This window comes from Manduca sexta, chromosome 12 (genome assembly GCF_014839805.1).
Source record: "Manduca sexta isolate Smith_Timp_Sample1 chromosome 12, JHU_Msex_v1.0, whole genome shotgun sequence".
Classification (NCBI taxonomy): Eukaryota; Metazoa; Arthropoda; class Insecta; order Lepidoptera; family Sphingidae; genus Manduca; species Manduca sexta.
In genome coordinates this window covers 8,676,238-8,697,503 of record NC_051126.1, presented here as the reverse complement: position 1 = coordinate 8,697,503, position 21,266 = coordinate 8,676,238, and the positions used below count along the sequence as shown (strand labels likewise).

At 35.3% G+C, this 21,266-nt stretch overlaps 2 protein-coding genes across 2 annotated transcripts; one reads left to right on the top strand and one right to left on the bottom strand.

Moving 5' to 3' along the window:
• Window positions 1-3,852: 3,852 nt before the first annotated feature.
• LOC119189068 (trehalase-like) lies at window positions 3,853-6,270 on the top strand. The gene has a single exon (XM_037437745.1). The coding sequence runs from the start codon at window positions 4,307-4,309 to the stop codon at window positions 6,053-6,055; it is 1,749 nt and encodes a 582-aa protein (XP_037293642.1). The 5' UTR covers window positions 3,853-4,306; the 3' UTR covers window positions 6,056-6,270.
• Window positions 6,271-14,181: 7,911 nt separating this feature from the next.
• Window positions 14,182-16,928, bottom strand: LOC115441547 (transcription factor Adf-1). The gene is given in 5 exon segments (XM_030166367.2): window positions 14,182-14,690; window positions 14,692-14,937; window positions 15,152-15,293; window positions 16,483-16,632; window positions 16,830-16,928. Coding segments are annotated over 4 exon segments (639 nt in total). The 5' UTR covers window positions 16,616-16,632; window positions 16,830-16,928; the 3' UTR covers window positions 14,182-14,572.
• Window positions 16,929-21,266: the final 4,338 nt, after the last annotated feature.

Here is a 21,266-nt window from a genome sequence, read left to right as displayed (position 1 = left end):
AGTAAACTAATTGCGACGAAATTTTGTATGGAGATAGTTTGAGTTTTTGGGACGTAGAAGTAGAAGTAGTTTTTATCCTAAGAAATATATTTATATCCCACAATTTTGTTCACAATAGTTAGAACTATTGTTAACTTGTTACGATTAATGTGAAGGGGTATAAACATTATTGTTAAGAGCTCGTATTAACGCACATTCATATTTAACATTGTCATGAATTGGTTATTTGAAAGCTTTTCAATGGGTACACCTAGTTTTTACCCCATTGTTTTAATAGTATGTGATAAAGTCAACATACGGATCATTACAATGGTGTTCATGAAATCTAATGTAGTACTTACATAGCTACGTTCAAACCCACGACCTTCGTCTCGCCAATCCGTTCTATTCCCAACTAGGCCATCGCCGCTTAACACGACGAAATACGAGTCTATTTAGGTTTCTATTGATAGTTGATCTATGGGAGAGTCGATACCCAGCCGGTCTTTAAAACAAAACTAAATCTATTTGTTAAAATAGTATGTTGTTCCGATTGCACGTCGGAATGGCATAAAGGTGGCAAGACGATGTGGATGGATATTTACAACACGAAAAAGATTACCTTTTTTATTGGTTTATTGACTCCCATAATAACTCGTAGGTAGTAATAAATATTTAATACCCAATGAATGACAAATCAAATTTATTTAAAGATATATCATATAAATCTCAGATTCGTAGTTTGCTAATATTATTCATAGGATAGGATATTGCATACAAAATTATAATGCAATTAAATGTTATTTTATTATGTTTTCCTTTTCGACTGAAATAGTAATACCTAATAACGTGTATAATATCAAATTTGGTTGGAAACGGAAAGTATAATCAATGTTTCCATAGAAAACAAATTAAAGTAATGAACATAAAATGAATGATGAAATTTTAAGTTTATTTATTAAAAATACGTTCAGGCAATTCTTATTGTTTAGACATAAACAGTACTATAAATTAAGAATTTAAAATTATCACTGTAGGCGATTGCCATCATAAAGTTTTTGATGCTGCGGTCTCGGACATTAGCATAACAGGTTTTTGGCTATATCTCGTTTCGCGATTATTGACCTTCAAGGTTTAGAGTATTCTTTAGCCTTATTAATATGCTAAGCTTGAGAAATGAATATAGTTTTTACTATGTAGGTATATACTATATGTACATTTATTTTTATATTGACCGCCTTTTACTAGTTATCAGTGTATGTTTATAATTGTCTGGTGGAATTTTAGTTCGCTATGATCGATAAGTAGAACATAATATCTTTGCCCAATGTCCTGACTGAATAAGGAAGTGAATTGGTATTTAATTCCGACCGCACATAAAAGTTCTTGTATAATTTGATCTATATACATCTATCTACGCGTGTGTGTTTTTACATCCGAATCATTATCGTTCGTGCCACAATTCACGAAGGCTGTATGGTTCTATCATTAATACCAGTTTTTCTGGAAGCCCAACTGGACTCTTGTATCTACTAACATCAAAATTCATAGATATAGAATACGCTATAGAACACAGTATTTTACTTTATTAGGTTACGACAATTATTCTATACATAATAGCAAATAATATAATAAAAGAAGCACTTTTGTGAAATGACCTAATAAAAATCAACGAATAAAATCTGGTAGAAATAGGCAACAACTTATATTTTAAATATAGTAGGTAATGTGCACGTCAGGGGATAGCGCGGTAACTCTTTCTTAGGCGTGCATTGTACTGCCTGAAGACGTCACTAGATATTGTTGCATCTCTTTTTAGTTTTTTAACAATCAGCTCTACCATCGGATTTCAAATCTTGTTGAGTTCATAGAGTATTTTGATCGTGCTTTTGGTATTAGATTTTATGTGACGTAATTTTTTTATAAACATAAAAATATGAGTGAAATAGCCTATACAATTAGCAACTGATACCTAAATTACATAACCGACATTACTGCTATCTGTAAGTATCTATAGAAGTACGTACCATATCTACATAAACAGTTCTCTATAGCAATTAAACTTTAATTAGTCAATGATCTTTTCTTAGATCATTGTGTGAAAGTTCGATCGAAGTGAGGAAGTTGTTTTTAATAATTTAATAACGCGGTGAGTGAGTCATTAGTCTAAAGGTGAGCGTCACTAATCTCTTGACGGTAGATAATATGTATTCCAAAACAGTATAGGAAACCTCTCGACGATAATATAGTCCTTAGTTTTGCATAAATCTTTTGAAAGTAGGTATGTGTAGTGTAGCTCGCTTAATATTGTAAATCATCTCCGTGTCCTGCAGACATACAATATGCTATATTAGGCTCTAAGCCCCAAAATTATAAGATGTTTATGACAAAAGCACCCGATATAAATGTATGTAAAATGGGTATCTACCTTATTTTCAACATGTTTCAATAAAAATAATACACATGAAAATGCAACGTAAAGATAAAAAGATAAAGGGTATTTACCGCACTGTGTGAAATAGCGCATTCGTCAGCTCTAAACCAACGATTAGTTTGGAGCAATGATCGTGTTGTAAGTGCTGCAGTGTAAAATGAATATATAAATATAATTGTATTTAAATTATATTTTTTGAAGTAGTTGACCCACGTTGTAGACATAACATCAAACTTATTTCTCATTGGGATTGGAGTATTTGTAGGACGGTATCCGATCAAGCAGAGTCACTTCACATTGGCAGTTTAAATAAAAGTACCAAAGACATAATAGAATATTGAAGCAACTGCAATAACTGTCGGTTTCTCATAATAGTGTAGTGTTTCGCAGCAACAAGTCGACAGCGTGTGCGCTTTACCTTAAAATCTCTTGGGTGTCCAATATTTTGATCGAGCAACATAAAGTTGGTGTGAGTTACATATAGGTACAAAAAATCACCTAACTTGCTCCGAATTGGTACTAACCCCAATAAGTTATGTTGATAGAGACGCCTACCATCATATGAACACAGGGCATTAAAACCCGCCATAGGGGCCCACGTAAGTGTGTCGCGTTCCAGGATCAGCCCTGCGTATACCGGTATAATGGTGTCGACTGCCGAGGGTTAATCATCTCTTGTCAGTGGATATTCTATTAGATCCCACTCCACTTACCATCAGATGCAGGAGGGTCGCTTCGCCGTGCCCAGTGTATAAAAAAAACATGATTATGGGTCCAATAAGTCTGGTTGCATTCATTATATTATAGCTCAGCCTGCCAATATAAGGGCAAGAAAAAAAGGGTCCTTTTAAGAAAAAAAAAATCGAGTAATAACGCGTGCGTGAAGTGCGACTTAATATTCACTTTTTACGCCATCTATTAAGAGCTATTTGAGTTTTTTATAAAACGTGAACCCATTTCAATTCGATACGACAATCAATGTTATGAGCAATTCTATTAATAAACTTTATTAATGGAATTCATATAAGATGGCGCTGTACTTCCAATTATGTAAATAAAATGTAAAAATAATAAGAAAGGGAAAAACATAACTAAATATAACAAAAACGTGTAATATGGAGAGATAATGGTATTCCGGATTTTTATAGTTCTTTGATTTTTCAGACGATGATCTACTGAACAGACGGTCTATTGATAGGAAATGGCGAAAAAATTACCCACACTAAAGACTTCAACGATATCTATATTTTTGTAATAACAAAATAAATATTAATACCACGTAAATTAAGAATAAGTAAGTCGTTAGTTGTTAATAAAATAGAACTTTAAAAGGGTAGTATATTACTTATTATTTAATTTTTTAAACTAACGTATGTGATGTCACTAATTACGCCGCGCATGCGCGAGATTTTCCGCGTTTATCGGATAGCTAGAAACTGTAATGTCACTTTGACAGTTTATCTTCACTGCGTGAGAGATATTCACGTGTTTTTGCTGTTTCTTTACCGAATAAACATAGATTGGCGGTTTGTAAGTCGAGGTCGGGGCCTTGAGAGCGGCCTACATTGCGCGTGCACCGCCGTCTAGCCGGCTCGGCGAGAGGGGCGCGCCTCACGGCACTCGGCAGCGAAAGCGACCTGCTCGGAGCCAGTTGCATCAAGCGAGAAGGGAAGACGGCCGCATGAGTTGGGACGCACTCGCTCCCGCTGACACACATCGGTCATGGCTTGCGCGATGTGTTTAATAGCGGCCGCGCAACGGACGCGAGGCCATTCGCCCCGCGACACTCGACATCGCGGTGCGCCGCTCAAACGAAGGTTATGTTTATCTATTTGTATTTCCGCGCACTACACAGCGACTAATGTCCGACGGAAATTTTGAGACTAAACAAATATGCTGAAAATGAGATTGCCGCGGTACGTGCCTTTGTATCCGGTGTTGGGATTACTGGGAGCTTGCGCACAGGCATTCAGAGTTATACCAGTTTGTAACTCATCAATTTATTGCACCGGTGAACTCCTTCACAAAGTTCAACTTGCTCGCGTATTTCCGGATTCGAAGACATTCGTAGATCTCAAGCTAATTCGCCCGGAAAATGAAACTTTAGCTTATTTTGCAAAATTGATGCACGATACTCATCGTAACCCCACACGAGAACAACTAGCTAGTTTTGTGGATAATAATTTCGAGGACGGAAACGAGCTTGAAGAATGGAAACCGCCCGACTTTAATCCAGATCCGCCAATGCTCAATACTATCACCGATTTGAAACTTCGGCAATTCGCAAAAAGTGTGATCAGTATATGGGCCAAATTAGGGCGGAAAGTGGGTCCTGATGTCATGCAGGAACCGGATCGTTACAGTTTTCTCTACGTGCCTAACGGGTTTATTGTACCTGGAGGACGCTTTAAAGAAATATACTATTGGGATTCATTTTGGGTGATACGTGGACTACTTCTTAGTAACATGACACAAACAGCAAAGGGAATGATTGAAAATCTTTTGCATTTGGTGGAAAAACTTGGTTATGTTCCAAATGGTAGTCGAAATTATTATCTAGGTCGAAGTCAACCACCTTTGCTGGCGGCTATGGTTGGCAGTTATTTTGCGGCCACTGGTGATCTCGCATGGTTGGAGCAAACCATATTGACGGTAGAAAAAGAACTACAATATTGGTTAGATAAAAAGAAAGTCACAGTGAAAGTAAACGGTAAGCAGTATGTACTCCTCCGATACCTGGCCGACAGAAAAAGTAAAGGTCCTCGACCGGAATCGTATTATGAAGATTACACAAATGCACGTTCATTGCCAACTGATGACATGCGTGAAGATTTTTATTATGAAATGAAAAGTGCAGCGGAAAGCGGTTGGGACTTTTCATCGCGCTGGTTCGTAACTGCTCATAGCGAAATCATTGGTAATTTGACTGATGTTCATGCATCACGTATCTTGCCTGTCGATCTGAATGCTATATTTGCTGGTGCTTTGGAACTCGCTGGTGACTTCAGAAATCGACTAAAAGATAGACGAGAGGCGCAAAAATGGTGGAGCTTAGCCAAATATTGGCGAAATGCGATTGAGAACGTTTTATGGGATCCTAATGATGGTGTTTGGTATGACTACGATGCTCAAGCCATGTCACCACGACGGCATTTTTATCCCAGTTGTGCTACGCCGTTGTGGGCAGGAGCTATTGAAAAATATGATGCTCCCCGATATGGATCAAAATTGGTAAGATACTTACTTTCGTCTGGTGCTCTAAACTATCCCGGAGGCGTACCTGCGTCAATATTACATTCAGGAGAACAATGGGATTATCCCAACGCCTGGCCTCCTTTGCAAAGTATATTGATTGGAGGTTTGGATATGAGCGGAGACGAGGAAGCTATGCGGCTGGCTAGAGAGCAGGCACAGTTGTGGATAAGGGCAAATTACATTGGATACTCAAATTGGCAGAAGATGTTTGAAAAATATAGTGCCGTGCAGCCTGGTCACCACGGCGGCGGCGGGGAGTACGGAGTACAGGACGGGTTCGGGTGGACTAACGGAGTGGCATTGGAGCTGCTGCATAGATACGGAAAGGACATGAAGTTTGATGATAAGTTACCGACCGCTTTGCGTTATGTGCGGCTCGTTAAGTAGGCCTTATTTATTATTACTTAGTGAGTTAGTTATAAGATAGATTTTGTATCAATTTTGTTCCACAGTAGTATCTAAATACCTACATAATATGCGTGCTTCACACGAGTGATATGATCACTTTATTTATAAGTTTTAATTAAAATGTGATATTAACAATTATGCGAGTTGAATCATATTTTATGTCGTGTTGTCTGTAAATAAACACGTAAATGATATTTCTGTATTTTTTTACCTTAACCACAACAGCATTACGTTTTGAAAATATTAATTCTAACACACATATTATAAATACAACTAGTTCATTAGTCATTATAAAGGTACTTATTAGTGCTCAGCAGTGGGCAAGTATTATTATACTTATTTTTTAATTTGAATGTCATTCAGTGTCATGAAATAGCTATTTATATAGAATTTTAAAGAGAATAATAATTTCGTTATATGTTATTATTCTAGTTTACATAATATTCTGCAAGTTATACTTAAATAATGCAAGTTATGGTCATGTTATGTGCGTAGATATGCCATGGTTCTATTTTTTAATTTGCTATTAGTAACATTAAATCTATCTCATAAATCTATAGCAAAATTTTTCCGTTTTATTGGGAATGATTCTCTTTTTCTCCTCTGGCCCCCGACGAAATTTTACGTAAAAATATTTTATTTTACGCCTGCCAAAAAACCTTTGTGGTGACATACTCAGAATTATATTTCAGTTAAACAGTAAACTGTCCAGTTTAGTATTTTATGAGAATCACGGATTGTGTTATTGTATATTCGTCGCTAGGCAGTCTCATGTTTACGCCAATTACAATACAGGTGATAGTAAGTAATTATACTTAGTAAATGTAACTGATACACTATAGAGATCACCCTAACTATTCCTATCAATGGAGACCCTTCATTTTCTATAAAATTATTCATAAGCAAAAACATATGCATATTTGTTTATAAAACTACCTATATTATGTCAGCACCAGTCCTGGATTTGTAAATAGGCCGTATAGGCCGCGGCCTATGGTCGGCAGCCTCTTAGGGGCGGCAGATTTCAGAGGAAGCTGTAATCTATATATCTATATACTTATAATAAATCTGTAGAGAGGTCAATTCTGTACATGAAATATATTTCCAAAATAACTATCAGGGGGTGATTAGGGATCGATACTGATGCCAAAAATGCAATTAGTAAATTTTTTGTCTGTCTGTTTGTCTGTATAACCGTTATAGAAACAAAAACTACTCGACGGATTTTAACGAAACTTGGTACAATTATTTGTCATACTCCTGTGCTGGTTATAGTATACTTTTCATCACGCTACAATTAATAGGAGCAGAGCAGTGAAGGGAAATGTTAGGAAAACGGGAGAAGTTACTCCATTTTTTAAGCTTCCGTCGCGTGTGCAGCCTTAATGGTTAAAGCTACACAGAAATCATGTATGACAAAAATGTTCTCCTTAAAATTATGTAAAAAATTTCCCACGACAGCATATGTCTATCTTTTATGGTTGACTAACAATAACACGTGTAACTCCCGATAGCTTAGCAGTTCGAAGCTTTCTCATTATATATGTCTACTCTTACGTTTATAACACTCTCAGTCATCCCTAATTAAAAAAGTTAACATTATTAAATATTCCATAAAAAATAATCATAGAAATTGGTATAGAAACACCAATGTTATACATGAAATACGCTAATAATAAGCCATCACGCGTGAATACTGACTCATGCTATAAAGATTATTTTTGTAATATATATAAGGTTGTGAACGCACAGGCAGGCGGCTTGCTTGGCACCTAGAGGCTAGCGAATCACGTAGCGAGTAGCTTCGTTAAACGAACATTCTCGAACGTTCGCGACCGGCTCCATTTTTGAAGTCCGTAATCCACGCGGGCGAAGCTGCAGGCGGAAGCTATTTGTCATAATAAATTGCTTGTCCTAAGACAGTTCGAATTTTATTACAATAAGCTATTTATACATTGAACTAGTTGAATGAACCGAAGGCAGAAGATTAAAATAAAATAAAATACATTATTTATCACGTAGGCGAACAAAGTTGCACTTATGATACGTCAAAATAAAGAATAATAATTATAATTATTATTTCTAAACAGCTATTAAAATTACTTATATAACTATGGACATTTTAAATTAGGGATAAAATTTATACAAAAGACAAGGTACAAAACGAAGTAACCAGCTCGGGCTGGCAAGTAGGGGGAAATAGAAGGGTAACGCGTCGCGATCCTCACCGGCGAGGACATGAGCCCTAACCTACCTAACCTACCAGCCTTTCACTAGCTACCTAAGTGATGACTACCCGAAGAAGAAAGGCAGAAAGAAACTCCGGGCTTTCTTTTTTGTCATCAATTGTTCAGTACTTCTTTTGTATTTTTTTTCAAGTCTTTCTTGTACATAGTCACAATAGTTATATAAGCTAATGCACGCACATCACCGTTAACATTGGATAAGATGAAATCCAATCGATTAAACCTGGAGTGGAATAAATAAAATTAGCGATAGGAAATAAAAGAGAACATAGATTCATACTAAAATAACGGCGTACAGCGTGCATTCGCCTACATTTACAATCATAGTTTTCAATCATGAGAAAAGAAAAAAAAAATAGTGATATTAAACAGGCAAACACAACATGATCGGGTGGTCGTCTTTCGTCTGTCGATTGAGCGGTTGTATACCAACGAGATGGACCGACCAAGTAAAAGACTCTAAATTCTACACAACTGTAAGAGACGCGCTGGACAGAAACCGGTGGAGGCAGATCATCCGTTCCAGATGCAACCTTGATGCTGACTGACGATCCTCAGATATGAGGGACCGACTAGAGAGAGAGAGAGTTGAATTCTATCATTGGCTCTTTTTATGGGCGGTTGTGGTTGCACTATGCACATGCTCCTTTTAAATAGCATTCCAATACGCCCCTATGAAATGCATATATTCGGTTTCATATTACCTATTATATGTACTTATTTCCAGTTTTTTTCCTATTACCAATTACATGATAAACTATTACGGTTTACACGTTGCAAGATAAATAATATAGAAGGAAATAATAACACCAGATCTGTGTAGGTATACCTACCTATACTTAGGACGTATTAATAGATATAACTAAGTTGCGCTCTAGTCTGTGATATCAAATAAAACGCTGTCAAATTAAGGTCGGCATCTTAAGATAGTCTCTATTTAATAATGTCATATTAACATCTGTTTAACTAATAATGATTGGCAAGCAGATTTCGAAAGCCTAATCTAAACGTGAAATCAAACTGATCCGGGGTCTGCATGTAGTTAACTCTTTTCATTACCCGTGATGAAGCGCGACTTTCAGTTTCGCTATCAGTATCGCTAGTCCCTCCAAATCACTGTCGTCACTGTAACTAGAGAATATGGATATTTCCATTGCCTTTTCCTTTCCCTTAAAATCAGTGTAAGCGATGTTCAAAACATATGGAGTGAACTGAGGAATTGGTCCGATTGGAAAATGCGATTGTTTACAACAATCAAATCAAATATCAAAACTGGTAGATAGAGTATTGGCAAGCGTAAACTGTCATTTTCAAACAGAGGGTAATCTACGACCTGTAATCCGTCCTCTCAAAGATCGATTATTGTTAGAGATAGCTTACTCAATCTATGGATTGGTTATTGGCATGCTTTATCCATAAAAACGAATGAATTGTCAATCTTAGATAGCATATATTGGATTAGGAATGGTTATTAATTTCGGGCGTTAAATGACATTTTGAGTCACAATATGTAACGGATTGTAACAGCTGCACAAGCTCTTAAATAACAACTTAAACTTGATTTTTTAAAAGGTTCGATACATTAAGATTGATAGGTCTCAATACTCGAGATTTTACTCAAAGTTGAGATTGATTTTATGATACGGCCTTTACATAAGTACTTGCCATTTCATTTCTTAGGTACTAAGAAACGAGCAATATTGAGCACTATTTATAGTAACAAATTTATACTATAAATACTGCTATTGTCTGTTTGCATGGCCAGTGCTCAGCGAACAATAAATGTCTACAAAATCACTACTGATAATAATTATAATCGTTTCTGTAGTTATTTTACTATTCCAAGACAAAATGGAGAGGAAAAAGACGCGCTTCTATAGGTACCTATTAATGTTTATAAGTCTCGTATAAGTTATACATTTTGCGAGAATATGCTCCAACATATAATATAGGTTACAGTTTTATATTAAGCCGACATTAAGCTTTGCAGTGGTATTTTGTGCAGCTGCAGTGAAATTCTCGGAAACCATTCATAATTTAAACGCAGATCGTAGTATGAACCCTCTTACGCCCGAAATTAATAATGTATCTGCTATCCAAGACTGAAACCTATCTTAGATTGCCGACTATCTTTCGATTGCTCTCCTATCGGCATGCCAATATCTTAACTCGCCTATCCTTGCTTGCCTTCAACGATAGATCGCTAGTAATCCTTTCCAGATGCGTTCCCTCCTGACCATTCCATTTTATGCAGAATATTCCATTCGTAAAAAAAATACTTCTTGTATTTTCCATACAAACTATTCGTTTAAATATTTACCCAATTGCTAAAAATAAGACTTGGAGTAATAAAATAATATTTTATGCATTTTAGCCCTCAAAAGAAATAATTAATAATTAGTACATGACATATTTAAGGTACAAACTTTTTAATTAGTTGAAATGGAACGTGAGTAATGTGGTTGCTAACATATTTTGACACTGAAGTTTAATAACATTGTTCATAATATATTAATAAATCTTTAAAGGATTTAGTTTTTAGTATGAAGTACGCAGTAAACTCGGTGCCCTATAATAATAATTGGACTCTGTACACATTATCCAGTGTTATGGAACAAATTACAATTCCGTTATACATAATTGTTGCATAACTTTAACCGTTTACGCAGCGCTCGCAACAGAAGCTTTCAAAAGTAATCAATTTTACCCGTTTTTGGTCCCATTAGTCATGGTGTGATGATATATACCCTATAATAGCCATCGTCAATAGATGGGCTATCCAACACTAAAAGAATTTTCAATTCGAACTGGAAGTTCCTGAGATCAGCGCGTTCAAACAAACAAATAAACAAACATACTCTTCAGCTTTATATAATTATAGTATAGATAATGTATGGAAATTTTACCTGTTTCTATGATTTTAACTTTTAACTAATAAAACTATGTTAATTTGTAATAATTGTTACTTTGAATTACAAATGTAGATAATCAATAAAAGTAAATAGTAGTGATTGCAAAGGTATTTTATTTTACTAAGTAAAGAAGTTAATTGTTAATGCTGTTCTTTCTCCAACATCTTGATTCTCTATATTGTTCTCATAATTAATAATATCAGCAGTTGATAACTCCACTTCGATTGGAATTTCCTCTAACCTGTGATTCCGACAAATATTGTGCAAAACTGCAGTTGCAATTATTATTGCTTGAAATTTAGGTAAAGATAAACGTAATGTCAATTCAATCACAGGGAAGCGACGCTTCCATGTATCAAATGTCCTGAAAAAGATAATATAAATATTTCCTATTCCTCAGCAAAAGTTGATGGAATGGAGAAACGCCATAGTTCCTGTAAAAACGATGCAATTGCCCCTTGTTAGTACCTATGTAATAGTTCGATAGGTACAGTATTTTTTGTGAATAATATCAAAAATTATTTACCTTGTACATAGAAGTAACACGGATATACGGCATCAGTTTAACTAACAATGATTGGCAAGCAGATTTCGAAAGCCTAATCTATACATGAAATCAAACTCATCCAGGGTCTGCATGTAGTTCACGCTTTTCATTACCCGTGATGAAGCGCGACTTTCAGTTTCGCTATCAGTATCGCTAGTCCCTCCAAATCACTGTCGTCACTGTCACTAGAGAATATGGATATTTCCATTGCCTTTTTGTTTCTTTTAAAATCAGTGTAAGCGATATTCAAAACATATGGAGTAAACTGAGGAATTGGTCCGATTGAAAAATGCGATTGTTTACAACAATCAAATCAAATGTCAAAACGGGTAGATAGAGTATTGGCAAGCGTAAACTGTCATTTTCAAACAGAGGGTAATCTATGATTTGTAATCCGTCCTCTCAAAGATCGATTATTGTTAGAGATAGCTTACTCAATCTATGGATAGGTTATTGGCATGCTTTATCCATAAAAACGAATGAATTATCAGTCTTAGATAGCAGACATTCGATTAGGATTGGTTATTAATTTCGGGCGTTAGACTATAAAACAAAACACACATTTTTTTTAGTCATAAGCTGTTTTATTCGCCACTTTATCGTTTTAATAAGTAGGTTGGTGATAACAACGAGACGTAATAATAAATAACGTGCTTCAAATCACAAAACACAATGTACACACACATATATACTCACGCCTTTTGTCCCTGATGGGGTAGGCAGAGGTGCAACTGATGCTCCCGCTTCCCGCCGTGTGTATTCCGTCCCATGATGTGACAGAGGGCGAGTCTATCGCCGTATGGGTCACAAATCCCGAAGTCGGGCAAATATTGAGTAGGAAAACCTAATATTACTTTGCCCAAACCGGGGATCGAACCCTAGACCTCAAACATAATGTTTAAGATTAACATTATTTTGTTTCCACTTTCAAGAGCTATACACACATGTTAGTACGGCAAATTAGTAGCTGGTTATTTATATAGGTAGTTAGTACCTACTTACCTAGCGATTGTTTGTGGATTTGCAATATTATCTTTAACATAGTTTCATTGAGAGAAATTTTTGAAAAGAAAGTGACTGCAAGTCTATACTTTCTATAGGTTTGCTTTTCTTCTCTTTTCTGCTTTCCTTAGATCATTTATTTATCAATAATTCATATTACTTAACATTAATTAAATAAATATTTATCTACCTACCTAAACTATTTTTAACTAACCAGCATGAAACTTGCATAAAATGTAAAGAAACTGATGAGTTCTAAGTTCTATGTTGAAGGGCTCCTCTTACTTAGCCCGTAATAAACTGATAAGCTCTTAACTGATTAAGAAAGACATTGCAGAATATGTCGTAGCATTTTTTACTAGAATTGTATTTGTGTAAATAAGAGGGATGTGAGATTCCTTAAGTTTATGCGACTGATAAAGGGAAATTAGGTACAAATTTATATTCCTTAATGTTATCGATTGTGCAGGTGACTTTATTAGTTAAAATAAATATATTATTTAGGCAGAAATACAGTTTAAGAAGTTAAATAAATACGCGATATTTATCATGGATAGTATACATTTTGAATAAAACATGATCTTGTGAACATAACAAAATTAATTTTGAACATTTATTAGAATTTTAGAATTGATATAATAATATTAAGTACCTACTGTGTTTTAAAGCTATTAGTTATATAATAATATGTTTAGACAAGTGAAATGTCAACGAAAAAGCGCCTGCAACGTAAAATTTAATTCTCAGTTCTCAGGGCCTGACTAGTCACCACACAACATTTAATTATTTTTAGAATTAGATCATTGTGACAATCAATTTATCAATCAATCAATTTATTACACTCCACAATTGTTAAAATATAGTTTTTACAAATTAAGAAAAGCACATAATTCTGGCCTCTGCAGGGTTTGGCAATATAAAAGAGTGGGAGCAACATTTCCTTAAAAAATATATTGTCAAAGGAAGTTAACGTCGAAACTAAAGCCATTTTTGATCAGGTATGCTGACTTAATTACTTAGGTAATTGCTTTAACTTACGTCGACTGACAATCGGTGAAATGAACATCTCTGCATAGTAATAAACGTAGACCCTATTTACATAAAAAGCTAAAAGAATGCACAGAATCTTACGATTCTAAATACATACATACATAACATCACGCATTTTATCCCCGAAGGGGTATGCAGAGAACGCAACTAGGGCACCCACTTTTCGCCAAGTATGTTCCGTCCCATGATGTGATAGGGGCGAGCCTATCGCCATATCGGGCACAAAATTCCAGACTCCGGGCTGATACTGAGCAGAAAAACCCAAATATCACTTTGCCCGACCCGGGATTCGAACCCAGGACCTCAGAGCGCTATTGTACCGGACGTGCAATACAACTACGCCACCGAGGCAGTCGATACGAGTACGATTCTAAAGAACATGAAAAATATAAGGCTTAAATATAAGTAATTAGACATGCCTTACGAAAATATAAAATTATAATGATAAAAAGCTACACCCCTGTAGGTCAACTAAAAGCCGGTCGTACGCTGACGAATAGCTAGTTTAGTCCAACACAACATAGAAATGGCAGCTACTTGTAAGTTTGAACAATGTCATGAGTTTTTCGTCGTTAAACTGTTTCGCCTGGATACTGATCATACCTAAGTTTAATTCGGGAATCATTTATGTAGCTAATTCTATACATAAATCGTGTCAGGCTCTCCTCACTCATAAATATTAGACTGTAAATACCTATTCAACAAAATGTGTTCTTATATACTTCTAACTCCTTTTGATTCATTCTGTACCATTATATCCACAATCGCTTGTTGGCTTCGCGTATGGCAACTCTGTTTGGTTACCGAATTCGGCTTCGTAAAGAACTTTCTGTATTTTAAGTCTAGCGACGGCATTTTTTCGAATTCAATCTTTTTAGTGTCGGAGCGCAGCTTAGTAGAAATAGTTCATCAGGATCGGTTCGGTTGCATTGGCAAGGGTTATCTTCGTCAGTTGAGTTTAGGCGGAGTTTCTTCGGAGACGGTTGGGAATCTTCATCATCGTCGAACTTGTCGTGGTTGAAGGATGAGAGGTCAGGCAGGTTTGATATAGCACGTTGACGAGCTGCTTCTTCTTCTGCATCTGAGTCTTCGTCTTTTTTAGATCTATAAAAATATTTACAGGTATTTGAAATAAAAGAATAAAGATTTGTTTGTGCATATTTCTAGGATAATAAGTGGCTAATATGATATGAAAAAAATTCGCGAGATGTTTTCTCGTTGACAACCTATAAACTTTCTCCAAACATCTTAACAACGTTCCCATTTGTAATATTATATATGTATAAGATGTATTAAGAAATAGGATAATCATGCTTACCCTCCTTCTGGTTTCGGCTCAATGTGCGGCAGCAGGAACCGCATGGCATGATGATATGGCCACCGTGTGCGTCCGCCGTGCGTTCGTTGCAACTTTATGAATGAGTCTCGGAGGGATCTCCATCTTTTTTTGCACTCCGATTCTAAAACAAGACAGAGAAAATAATTAGTTTCCATCTTTATTACGTATAGCAAATAAAGTTCTTAATAACCCATATATCAACTTAGATGTTTATTTTCACGTATCCAACTAAAATTACCAAATTTGGGAGATTTTTTTTGGTTGAACGCTCATATGGAAGTTTAAAATTAATTTATGACTTATTTTGCGAGCATATAAATGAACTGCTCTAAACATCAACAAAGAACCAAATGTATTTTTTTTCGTCTCTGTATCAGGTACTGAAGTTTATATGTACTTTAATCTGATTTTGAAAGGAGCAACACCAAAGTTTCTTGTCTTTTCTACTCTGGTGATAATTGCTTTCCGGACTGGTGGTAGAGTTAACATTGACGGAATCTAAATAATTTATAACATTTTACGGGTTCAAATAAATCATTTAATTTCATATAAAAGTATAAAATTACGAAAGTTTATTAAGTATAGGTATGTACAATTCAGGTTTGCCTAATTTCTTTGTAATTATTTAAAAATATTTTATACAGCCACTTGTGTAACAATTTAATTTGGTGTTGATACAACTACCATTGTAGTAAAATTTCAAAATATCGATCTATCTTTCATACTAGAATTGACCTGGAAAGTTACGAGCAAAGAAAATTATAATATACTTATATTAAAAGTTCAGGCACAATACTTTATGGTTAAATAGGTGTCTAATAGGTCCGTTCATAGGCAGTAATTGGCATTTAAGGCTCCCTACCGAGCAAACGGCCTTGAGAATTCTTTCCATACTTTGCAGCGTACGGCTTGCGGGCGGGAATATGCAGACTTATGAATAATTTCTTTAAAAAATCAAGTTTTACGTTTACTTTAAATTATCAAACTAAAGATAACATTTTGTAGAAACATGAAGTTTTTTATATATCTACATATATTATTATTATAAAGAAGAGAAGTATATGAGTTTGTTTGTAGGTTTGTAGAAGCTAATCTCTGGAACTACTAAACCGATTTTGAAAATTGTTTTAATAATAGCAAACTATATTACTCCCGAGTGCTAAAGGGTATTGTTTATCCCGCAAAAACCTTATTACGTGGACGGAATCATGGGCAAAGTGTATTATATAGGTACAACGCGAATAGACAACTTCTAAAAATACGGTTAGCGCGACATTTTTTTGGGTTTAGGATTTTAGCTACCTACTTACCAGACACATGGAGTGATTCCTGCACGTCTTTCCAAGCGTCGTCCCTCAGTTTGGTCTTATTAAATCCACTCACTGATTTGTCATACAATATTGGACGCTTTTCCACTTCTTTTATCAAATCTAGCTCATTCATATCTGAATAACAATTGTCTGAAAGCAAATGTTTTCTTAGCAAGTCATATTCGCGGTATTTTCAAAAATATTTGGTACCATAAACAATGTTTAGTAATAGAACATTTGTTAGCATTTTATGGTCTTCTTGGAATAAAAATATACTTGCAAAATAAACAAAGATTAAAGGGCGTATAACGTTTAGATATGGTTAATTACTAGCTGTTAAAATATACCTGCTCAAATCTTTACTGCGGAAGCGTGTTCTTTACGAGAGATTTATGATTGTATCCTTATAAGTGTTAGGGTGTGTTAGTCACTCAGGTTTAGCGAATACTGTGGATTTAGGGTAAGTAAGGTGCCGCACGGTACGCGCGCGCCGTGCGTATCGAACGGCGCGGCCAATGCGGCGCGTCGCCGCGTATGTCACCAGCCATGCGAATATGATATTAATTACTTGTAAAGAAGGTACACATTAGCATGCAATTACTATAATGAAGAAAAACTACGTAGCCGAAGTCCCCAATTATGTGTAGTGTTTTAATCATGATGAATAACATTTTACATTAAACTTACACAATAAACTAATGTATGTAAAACATGAACTTACAAATGCCCATCGAAATGCTTAATGGGTAGTGAAATAGTTTCCTATTCCATTAAAAAATATTATTTGGCATGGAGGAAACTTAATTCGTAATTATGCTTTTTATTCTTGGCACAGGACACGTTCTTCTAATTCAAAGTAAATTATGTAGGTACTTAAGTATATGAATCTGCTTATGTAGGTATCTATCATTTCGGAATTATCTAGAAAACTTCAAATTGTTTGGATCAGGCTAAAAGCGCCATACATCTTTACTCGAATATTAATTAGTTAATAAAAGTTCACAAACAAACGATTGTTCCTTAACAAATTAGTAGTGCTGACGATAATATTATATATTAAGGTCAGGTGGGGCAAGTGCGCCGACGGGGTAAGTGCACCTGCCCTAAAAAAATCGAAAACTATGGATTTTATACAATTACCGCAATCTTATATCTATGCTACTAACTGAAATATAGTTCCACTAAAAAACATAATTCATCATCATTCGTTCATTTTAATACGATTTATTCGCCATTTTATTTTAAGTGTCTTAGACCCGTAAACAGAGATGACCCCGTAAAATATAACATCAAATATTTCAAGATATTTAACATATTTCTGTAAACCAGTAAGGTGAACACATAGTTTAAACCTTTTATTTTAACTTCCTGCCTGAATTTTATTTATATATACTAAAATAAAGGATTTTTTAGCAATGCGAAAAAAATGTACCTCAAAATTGTCGAGTAGGGCAAGTGCGCCACAATTAATAATCGTATGGCGCACTTGCCCCTGATCCATATATAAACAACCTTTTTTGAGAATATGTTTTACTAACATGAATTATTATTATTAAAATGTTAGACTTAACGGTATATTTTTTTGTACTCAAGGTATTTTGTTTTGAGCCGACTTAAATAAAAGGGCGTATTAGTTAATTCATCGTATATTTGTTGTTTTAGATAGTTCGTTTTTAAAAAAATAAAAACTGAAATACCTTGGTCTAGAGCAACTTTACGTGAAAAGGTTGCAAATGTTCGATCAGGCACGTTATCTGGGTATAATGCAGCTAAAACATATCAAATATCATAAGGTCAAATTCTAAGTAATTGAGTTATAACGCATTCAAAATCGTTAATTCCTACATTTTTGTATGTTTTCTTTAGTTTTTAGAAATAAAATGGATTTCGTATTAGGGTACTATTTTTTTATTCCAGCATATCCGCACACAAAACTCTAATATTAATACCTAAATATAGAAAAAGAAATTGTATAATGTTTTGAAGCCCTGATTTACAAATATATGGCGCACTTACTCCGAATTTGATTTGACAGCCATAGTTTGTTATAATATTGAGTGATTAAAAATTATCCAAGAGCAATGCGAGTAAAACCTATTTCTCTATGGACTAAAATGAGTGTTTTCTTTATAATGTTTCATATTGGCGTTTTTTTGTACACAGGCGCACTTACCCCATTTCCGGAGGCAAGTGCGCCTACTTCCATTTTTTTTACTTTGAGCAATATATTATTAATTTATGGTCCGATTTCCTTGAATGGCTATAGATTGTTAACACAAAATACCAAATATTCTTAAATTAATAAAATTACATTCTTAAGTCAGCACAAAAAGAAATTATTTTGCATTGAATCCAGCTATGAAAAATTTATGGCGCACTTCCCCCGACTGACCTTATATTTTTTAATAAAGTGTAGGTAGTTCGGATATACATGAAATTATTATTGACTTTAAGGGATAATACAGGAAAATAATCAAGTCTTGGGTGTTATATTTTAATTTTTAATTTAAAAGTGGTTGAGCCATTGCTTAGCGAAATTTATCTAAGTAGAGAACGAAATAGATCAGCACGGCCGGTGTAGTACCACAGTCTTACGAAAACGGACGAGAATTGATATGTCTTGATTGACTTGCGCAAAATATTATGACGGGTGGCTCATGCATTATTCTTTCTAATAGAGCCAGCCGTCAACATAAAAGATGAAAGTCCTACGCAACAGCTCACAGCGGATGAATTATAGAAAGTAATTACAAGTTTCAACCTTCAACCAATAAATTTGATAGGGTAGTACATGTGACGCGCGCATTGTATGCGTTGCACGAAAGTCGTATGATGTTTGGTCGACACTTTTACTTCAATGCGATAATAAATCTTATCAATCTGTTTTGGGCGGATGTGGAGTAATTTTAAAAGTTTTTATTCAACTTCAACCATATAAATGCTTGATTTTGTAGATACCTATATTTTTATATTTATTATGAACTCAACTAAAACATTGTCCTAAAATAGTCATTAATGTGTAACATTTAAAATATACTACATCATTTAATATTTAGCAAAGGTTACGTACATATATTTGAAGGGTGTGGCCGCAAAAATATAAATAGCATGTTTATTTTAAGTCGCTTTGCATAAAATGTTTCATTTAAACAATTTTGAACATTATCCAATGCTAACCTCTTTTTTGGCATATTGCCAAATCCATGTAGATAGGTAGCTTATGCTAAGCATGTATTTGTGTGTACCTACTTTTTTACAATTGCCATTTACCAGCAGTAGGTAGTAACTAATGGCTGCCATACATAGTACGGTCCATCGGAAAGGTCCACCAGTGCACCTGCACCGGTGGACCTTATTATGATACCACACACATTGCGGTCTACCGGCGCAGGCATACCTATGCCTGCGCCGGTAGACCCAATGTGTGTGGAATAGACCTGTGCAGATTTTTATTGTATTTTTGCGGTCTATCGGCGCAGGCATACCTGCACCGGTGGACCTTTCCGATGGACCGTAGCATGTATGGCAGCCATAACTGACCAAACCCTTACCTCTGGGACGATTGGGTGTTATGTGGTTAACAGTTTTACGAGTCCTTCATAAGTAGGTATCTAAGTTCCAATTTTTAAATGATAATAAGTGAGTATATTATATACGCAGGCATACCTATGCCTGCGCCGGTAAATCTACAATGTGTGTGGGAATAGACCTGTGCAGATTTTTATTGTATTTTTGCGGTCTATCGGCGCAGGCATACCTGCACCGGTGGACCTTTCCGATGGACCGTAGCATGTATGGCAGCCATAACTGACCAAACCCCTTACCTCTGGGACGATTGGGTGTTATGTGGTTAACAGTTTTACGAGTCCTTCATAAGTAGGTATCTAAGTTCCAATTTTTTAAATGATAATAAGTGAGTATATTATATTACGCCCATACAAGTTTAATAGCTCGTACTTGCGTTATTAGAGCACCCAATAAACATAGAGGCCTTTGACTGGAACTAGAAGTGGTGTTTTTGTTTAAACAATAATTATTCATCACCATAACGAAGTTATATGCACTTAAAGAGAATAAATTGAAATAAGAATGCTAATCGTTACTTACATTAATCATGTGTTTTCAGGTAGACGCTAAACTTCCTGTACCTATTCTTACCATTTGTTTAAGGGAGCCACTGCTACAAGTAAGCTTATCATCCAGATATACCTACTAGTAACTAGATGTTTAATGACTCGGTAAATAGATTGACGGAGCGCGAATAGACTCGTACTAAGTACTTACTTGATAACATAAAAATTCTTAAAATTAATCACACATCATTTATAGTGTTATTTTTCCTATGTTTTATTGTGGAATGAGTGATAAGAGCCGCTGTGTTGTGTTTATGTATCCAGTCCAGCAAAGGGTAAAGTCTTGCTATTTGATACGATGGCCGTTCGCCTTGTCGGCGGTAAGTTAGAGAAGGGGAACCTTCTCGTCCGCCCTTCGTGGCTTCCACCTGTCCAGAGTCCAGAGTGTACGATCTGGTTAATATGTGCGTGAGTGCGGTGAGTTGAGTGTGTGCTTTGAGTGGTGGAGCTATTGCAGGGGCAATGGAAGCACTACGGTAGCAAGTCTTTCAACTTGAAATATTTTAATATAGCGTCAAAAGTTATTAGAGTAGGATAGTGAATTTATCTTGCAGCAGTATAATATGTTATGATTACTAAATTATTTTGGACTACAATTACAATTACATAGTTAAGTTTTTATTATACTGTTCAACAAAATTGTTAGCTCAT